This window comes from Sprattus sprattus (assembly GCF_963457725.1).
Source record: "Sprattus sprattus genome assembly, chromosome: 2".
Classification (NCBI taxonomy): Eukaryota; Metazoa; Chordata; class Actinopteri; order Clupeiformes; family Clupeidae; genus Sprattus; species Sprattus sprattus.
In genome coordinates, this window is record NC_137921.1 from 52,406,980 (window position 1) to 52,414,833 (window position 7,854).

Sequence of the window (7,854 nt, forward strand, 5' to 3'; positions counted from 1 at the left end):
CTATAACGAAAGCGAAATTATTTGTTAAATTAATTGAAATAAATCTCAATTGTTACTTTGTTGGCCAAGGGCCTCACCTACACCCCTTAAATAAATAACTTTCAGAAGCGTTCGTCATACCTCCATCCATTGTGCTGTAGCCTATTCGTGCGAAGGAATGGACACGTGGACTTTCAATATTAAGGCCTTTTGTCCCGTACGAACCAGATTAAATGGTAGGGGCACCTGTCCCAGGACTCCAGTGCAACTAAACTGAAAAACGGCAGGGCTCAGCGGTGCAGATGGGATTTTTAAACTGGGGGGGACTCTAACATCGCCTAATCAGCTGTGCAGAGTTTTTAACTGATGCTAGTCGCCTTACGTAGGGAGAATGGTGGGGACGGATTGGGGTCACCAGTGCTATCTGCGCCCCTGGCAAGGCTTACTAATGACTGTTCATTCTTCATAATGTGTAAACCATCACCGTCATCATATAAATTTGTCCTGCTGGAACGGGCATGCTCTTGCATCATAAAAGATAAAGCAGCTTAAGTTTTTGTTAAGAAACGGTGTCGGTGTTGGTGGGAATAGTCTACATGAGAATTCAAACTAGTAACGTGACTATTCATTTAAATGACTTAGATACCTTCGTGAAAATAAAATCAAGCCCAATAACACAGATACCATAGGAATTAAACATCCTAATGACTGTTCATTATTGTTAAGAATAACACGAAAATAAAGCTATGAGCCACACAAGAAGCCTTCATTTTAGCCAAAGTATTACAGGTAGAATGGGCCTGACCTGCAAGCCATGGGGAACACGGTTTTCTTTCAACAAGCCTCGAAACAAGATTTAATATTTTTACTTTTAAAGGGCCCTTCCATCATTCACGAAAATGCTGTTGTGTTGTGTATGTTTCTGACATCTCATCAACGTCAATGCAATGTCATAGTCTACGTTACCCTGATATGAACACAGCCAGTATTTAAACTTGTAAACACATGATTCTTTCCTCTAAATATAGGCAATGTAATATTGTAATAGCTACAATTATAATAAATGAGCTCTCGTTGTCTCATAGTCCAGTGCTGAAGAAAAACAATTGTCCGAAAGTGGTTTAAAACTCAGCTGGTTGAGGCAGTTTGTTCTTGCTTCTGGTCTGGGGCCCTGGTTTCCGAAACTCCCTTCTTCGTCTCCTCTTTTTTCCATTTCATCCGTCGGTTCTGGAACCAGATTTTGATGTGTCGCTCTGTGAGGTTTAGTGTGGTAGCCAGTTCGTACCTGCGTGGTCGCGAGATGTATTTATTGAAAAGGAACTCCTTCTCCAGTTCCAAAAGTTGAGCGCGACTGTAGGCGGTTCGGCTTCGCTTGTGTTCGTCGGGGTCATCGGGGTAACCTCCTGGAAAACAGGAAGAAGAAAGAAAAAACCTCTACAAATTACAATTATGTTTTCCTAAATTGTTGCCCTTCTCATTCTCATTCACATACCCTCCTCTAGGCCTTTATAGGTCTGTAGCTTATATTAATTATCTTGAGGCACCGATATAAAATGGCACTTAACTGGATAATCAACATCATATAGTCAACTCACCTTGTAAAGGTGAATGCTGTGGATGGGACCTGGAGGTCCTCATCCACGGGAAAGCAAACTGTCCACTGGGCTCAGTAGGTTGCTCACGCCGAGGGATCTGTTGGTAGTCATCCACAACTCGTTCCTTCTCTGCCAGGTACCCATGGGTGTGTATTTGTTCGGAAATGGCGTGCTGGCAAGGTGGCAGGTTATAAGGTATCAAGTCTTCTTTTCCTCCGTCCTCGAACGGGGCATATGGGGCCAAAGGAACTTGCTCACAGCTGCGAGAAAAGCGACAGGCGGGTGGATTTTGCGGGTACTCCTCAGGTGTCTGTGACGGAAAGCTATCGCCGTAAAAAATATCCAGGGTATCCATACTGTAAATTCATGTAGCCCTTGACTTTTGCTGTACAAGTGGCCTAAGTGTGCTCACCACCCAGGGCACAAACTCGAGTGCACCTGCCAGCCCGTGGCTCACCTGTAAGTAGTCACGTGGTCGACACAGAACACATAATAGGCTAATTATTGATGATCTTTGCATGCCAAACATATATTTCTTATTTACATTTGGAAAGGACGACTGTACCCACGTCCTGTTGCTTGAAGTCAGCCCTTGATTTCTACAGTCGTGATAAGTTCATACTGTGTGAGGAGTGCCGTATTTCTCGTTTTTGTGAATGTTGTCGCTCTCGGCTCCTTTTGTGTGGCAGTGTTAAGTATACTCCAGCCGCATGTTGTTATCAAAGCTGTCAACGAAAGTGGCGTAAGATTGATTGCCGGTGTGTGAAGCTGTCACGCAAACGTGGGGCAGGTAACTAAAGCCTATCAGTGCCTTCCAAGTATTGATCGGTCGTTAGTTTTAAGTAAAGGATTAAAACATTAATTTAAAGCCAACCTAATGATTGAATATTTTTTACATTCTTTTTTTTCTCTGGCTGTCTGTCTTGCCTGCAACAATGGCTACATACATTTTCTACTTTAGCCATGAGGTTTTTGTTATGTTTTACTTTTTTTAATTTAATGTGTGTCAAAGTGTGTACAGAAACACAGTATTTAATTGCCAAAATGATTGTGTGAGTAGTATAGATATTAACATGATAGAATAATCATTATAGTTCAGTGCAGTTTAATATCACAATACATTGCTCTATTCAGGCTTTCTGCTTTTTAGAATAGCTATACATATTAATTTAGTTGCAACATAAAACCTGCTTGATGATATAGGAGGCACGCTCTGGGCCCAACAAAAGGATGCCTTTATAAAGTGGCTGACAAGTTTTAGAATGGGCCCATTCTAAAGAGCGTGACAAAAGCGCGTAGGACATATTGTTTGGTGACCGAGTTCCTACTAAATTAAGTCACCAAAGACAGCTTTGATGGGACACGTGTCTAGAATATCAGTTTGGTCGACTCTGATCGAGCCAGTTGAGTGTTTTCTAGGAGTACCACTGCCTTTGCCATTCCAAATGATTCATCGGCTAAAAAGCCCTCGGACCCGGATGAGAGGGGTGTCACATTAAGCGCCCAGTGCAACATTGTACTTGCAGATTCACGCACTAAATAAGTGGAGGTCTCCACCACCAAAGACAAAACGGGTTCTAAGGGGCATTCATCCTGAAGTTTCCTCCTGCTCCTCCCAGCGACTCGGCAGCTGCACTGGTTTGAAAGGAACACTTATTAATTGTCCTTTCTTGAGCGTAATGGTTTGATTTGAATAGGGCACTGTCTTTGGAGAAGTGATTCAGTCTAGATTGTACCTGTTCAATATCTAGTCGTTAGAGTCGGTTACTCTTCAAACATTGTTTGAGAGGGCGATGTCTAGTTATCCCACATTTCCCCTGCACAAAAAGTGCTGGAAAAGCCATGCACGGTCACATTTAATGAGTTGAGAGGGTGTTTAAAAATCGTAAATTACATGAAAAGGGGTTTAAGAGGTGCTGGTGTGTGTGTGTGTGTGTGTGTGTGTGTGCGTGCGTGCGTGTGTGTGTGTGTGTGTGTGTGTGTGTGTGTGTGTGTGTGTGTGTGTGTGTGTATGTGTGTGTGGGCTGGTGGCTGAGTCATTAATGGACACAACAGCAAACAGGCCAAGTGATGTTCATATTCAACAAAGGCCTCACAGATCATGGGCATTTTGTTGCAACATAACAATCTACAATATTATCTTATGATTTAAAAATGAGCGTCTGTACAATGAATATAATTTTATACCCCACAGGGTATAAATCCATTTTGGGCATACAGTGTTGTTCCTTAACTTCCGTAATCTCCTTCCATAACTTAGGACTTTACGGAAGAAGAAACACTTTAAATAGTCCTCCAACATCGTTGACGTGTTATTTCAAATGGGTTTATTTTGTTTTCTTTTTTCGCCATTTTGTCCGTTGGTTGGCGTTCACATGTCAGTCCGCTGTCTAACTAAGCAAGATCACCCAAACAGGCCCTATAGAACTGACAGTTCGAGGACAGGCCATGTCGATTTGAAAAGGCATTCCCCAAAACGCTGTAAACTCCATTGTCAGCGACGGTCATTCACTCTCACACCTGCGAGGGGGTGAGTTCTAATTCGATTAATAAGAAATTCAATATATATTCATTAGGTGGCTTTCCCTCGATAATATATGATCGCCAGTGGAACGTGAATAGGGTCCGTTTATTGTGACGCTGAATGGGCCTGCGTGGGACCAAAACTTCACCTGCTTCCCTTCTCAATTAGGAATGTATCCCAAACTCGGATTGAAAACGAGTTAAATTAACCGTTTGCTAATTTCCTATCGCCCCTCCTATGTAATCCCTTCATTTTCAGCTTGCCCCTTCAATTTAGCAGAAGTTGAAAGGTTCAAATAGGGCTTAATGAAACAGTGACTAAATCGGTCTCTGGCGCACCGAGGAACCCTGGAGCGGTTTACTGAAAGGCCTGGAAGGCTGCAGCCGTCGGGGGTCCGTCAGCTAAATGCGTGTCTCAGGCAGGACAATCTAACCTGTCACAGCCTTTGCCCAACTCTATATAGCCTTTTTCTGTAGTTTTCAAGGAATTGCTACATAATCAGCCCTTGTGGGACAGAAACTGCAATTAAACTCCTTTTTGGTTAACGTAGACACAGAACACAAAGATCTCTTTAAACATGCACAAAATATATTGTCTTATAAGGCTGCATTCTAAACTAAAGTTTTTGGAAGCGTTTTAAACCACTTCTGAAATTCCAAAGTCGGCTACCTTTGTGTAATAACAAATAGATGTATTATCAGGTTGCACAACAGCTGCTGAAAAACAATGTCATAAAACAGCCATTATATAATTCAGAAGTTGAGAATCAATAGATAAAGCCTAGTCTTCAATATGCCATAAAACATTTTATGGAGATTTACAAACACACATGGAATAATATAGTTCATTTTTTTTGTAGATTTGACACAGCTTTACTTTGTCCTTCATTAACTCAAGAAGCTTTAAGTGACTCTAAATGCTAATTGTATAATAAAGAGTTGTTCCGCTTGAACACCCATGCATAGTAAGGGTTTTAAAGCGGTCAAAGTAACTCTCGTACAGAACAGAAATAAAAAATAAAATCCTTTATGTTCCCCAATGACATTTATGTAGATTTGCGCAAAAACAAAAGGAAAACCGCAATAGAGTTATAAAGCAGCTAGCCTAGAATAAAGCCATTTCCAATTAGTTGAGTTCAGTTAAAGTGGTGATTCTTAAAGTTAGGCCGATTTATTAATCTCGACGCACCTTGACTATAGAACAAGCAGTACAAGCAAGATATTGCACGAAAGAGAAAGAGGGAGAGAAACTATGGAGAAGGAGTTTGAGAGTTTGAAAGTAGCAGCAGAGAGTTCATTAACGAGGGTACGTCCTCCCCTGGCTTCTGAATCCTTTATCAAGCTGTCACCTTCTCACAGGCGGACACAATGATAGCGCAAACGCGCTCTGCGCTCTCACCGATCCGTGCCATGGGCACTGCCAACCCCCACTTGAAAACATATGTATATTGTCAAGAAGTAATTTATCTCCTCGCTCTTAACCGTGTACTTATCTGTAACCTTAGTTATGTAAAATTGTTAGTTATGTTCATCAATAAGGGATAATAAAGTCCTCTTAACATACCGAAAACCTATAATAGAAATGTATTTTGCAGAAGATGTGGGCCCGGGAAATTATTGTAACCCTTAATTGCTGTTCAGCTAACCTGAGTTTTGAACTTTGGACTTACTTAAAAATTATCTCGGTAAAATTACACAAGAAATAGAATTCTGTAAGGAATGGTAAAACATCAGCAGAAAATATGTGTAGCAGTCTAAATATGAATATATTCGCTCTCTCTTGCAAGCTTTCATCTAAAGAGAGTTTGGCATAGTGGAAAACATATTTTTTTAGAGAAAAAAAACGGAAAAGTGTAACGTAGAGACATGTGTGACGGGTTTGAAGCACTTTATTTAAATAAATACAAATATACACATTTTACATTTTACATAAAACATCAAACTTAAACCGAAATACTCACAGTTGTTCAGTTATCTACAGTACAATTTTGGATCACTGTTCTATCTATTTACACAATGATGAATGTACTGCTTATCTCCTGTTGGAACATCAAGTATCGGGATACACAGTGGACTATCGCTAGTTTGGGAGTATTAGGCCAGTTTGGTTCACGTGCCGGTGTCATCACAATAATATCTTTAAAATAAACATATATTCACAGTTTTCTTTCTGACAGGCCTTAAAACAGTGACGACTTCCGATAATGATAAACAAAGTATGTTACTCAACTGCAGGTACAAATGACTCATCAATAACTTTATGCACACACGTTTGAGTCAGAAATAGTGTCCAGTCACAGGGGATCTGGTGGATTCACACTAAGTGCTAATGGAAACGTAAAAGTCTGTCGAGTCATTCTTTCATCCTCAAATGGGTGAAATCTCCTTCTCCTCTGTTGCTGATGCTGGCGATAACGACTCCTCGTCCTCTGACCTCGGGTAGTGCGCGTGGCCGCCTGCGCACTTACATCCGGCATGCAAGCTCCTCTGTGTTCCTTTGCCCTCTTTCTTGTGCTTTACACGGCGGTTCTGAAACCATATCTTCACCTGTTTCTCGGAAAGGTTCAAGTATGTCGCGATTTCGATTCTCCGCAATCGTGAAAGATACATGTTGGAGGAGAACTCCCTCTCTAGTTCCAGAAGTTGTGTGCTGGTGAACGCCGTGCGCATCCTCTTGCCGTTCTGGATATGTGAGCTTTCAGAGGCGCCTGTGAAGAAACAACGTCATATGAGTTGGATACACATGTGAGGATTGACAAAGTGGTTTTGATGATTTTATCGAAAAATCTCTTGTTGGAATGTGAAGATCCAAATGCATTTTACGCACAGGTATTAAACCATAAACTGGTGAAAAAGCAAGCCCAATAATGTAAATGTGGTCGTCTTGCAAAATAGCAGGCTTAAAGTCTGCACTGCCTTCTGTCTTCCTTTTTAAGACAAGTTGTTCAACATTATCAACGACCTGCTAAAACATTATTTTATACGGAAAGCCACAATAGGTGTAGGTTCTTACCTAATGAGAGACAGTGATACCTTCGTGGGTCGGTGACGCTGTACGTGGTGGAAGTGCAGACAGGTGCGTGTCCTGGGTGGGCCAGTCCCGGACTCTGTTGGTGTGCGACCCTCTGGCAGTACTGAGCCTCCCCGGGGAATTGCCCCTTCAACAGTGGGATGCCTCCTCGGGACGAGTGGATGTGCGAAGTAACGCACAGTGGACAGACGCAAAATGTGCCAGTCTTCCGAGATGGGCACATGGGTCCCGTTACGCCCATCATGCTCGGAGAGTGCATACTGATGGGGATGAGGAAGTCCTGTCCTACATGGTCGCTCAAAGATGCAGGTCGCACGGTGTCCTTTATGATCAAAGAGTCCACATAGAAGGATCTTGACATGGCTGCTTCGCTTAGTTGCCGGTTGCGGTTGGCGCTCTGGTAGTCTGCGTAAAATCCGGGACGAGGTGCGCTTGATCGTAAAATATGCTCGACTCTGAAGCCCTTGGGAGATCGCAAGGTGCTTAAGTTTGATGGTCCAACAAAAGAGACCCTGGAGAGGCCCAGCCCCAAACGTCACCCACGTGCGCACCAGACTATGGGGGCTTTAGTACTGGCGGTGACCCGAGCCACGTGATGCCCCAGAGAGCTACCAATCAAAACTTGCTCGTTTACTCAAGATAGAGCTGTAGATGCCCATCAAAACAAGTTGTACAACGAAATTATTAATGGATGAGTGTCATGAAAACTCTGCATATCTGTTGCAA

The 7,854-nt window shown here is 42.3% G+C and overlaps 1 protein-coding gene across 1 annotated transcript; it reads right to left on the reverse strand.

Moving 5' to 3' along the window:
- Positions 1–6,464: 6,464 nt before the first annotated feature.
- Positions 6,465–7,489, reverse strand: gsx2 (GS homeobox 2; the record flags this gene model as incomplete). Its single annotated transcript, XM_080832744.1, has 2 exons — positions 6,465–6,805; positions 7,111–7,489. 2 exons carry the CDS (start codon positions 7,487–7,489, stop codon positions 6,465–6,467), a joined length of 720 nt encoding a protein of 239 aa, XP_080688870.1.
- Positions 7,490–7,854: the final 365 nt, after the last annotated feature.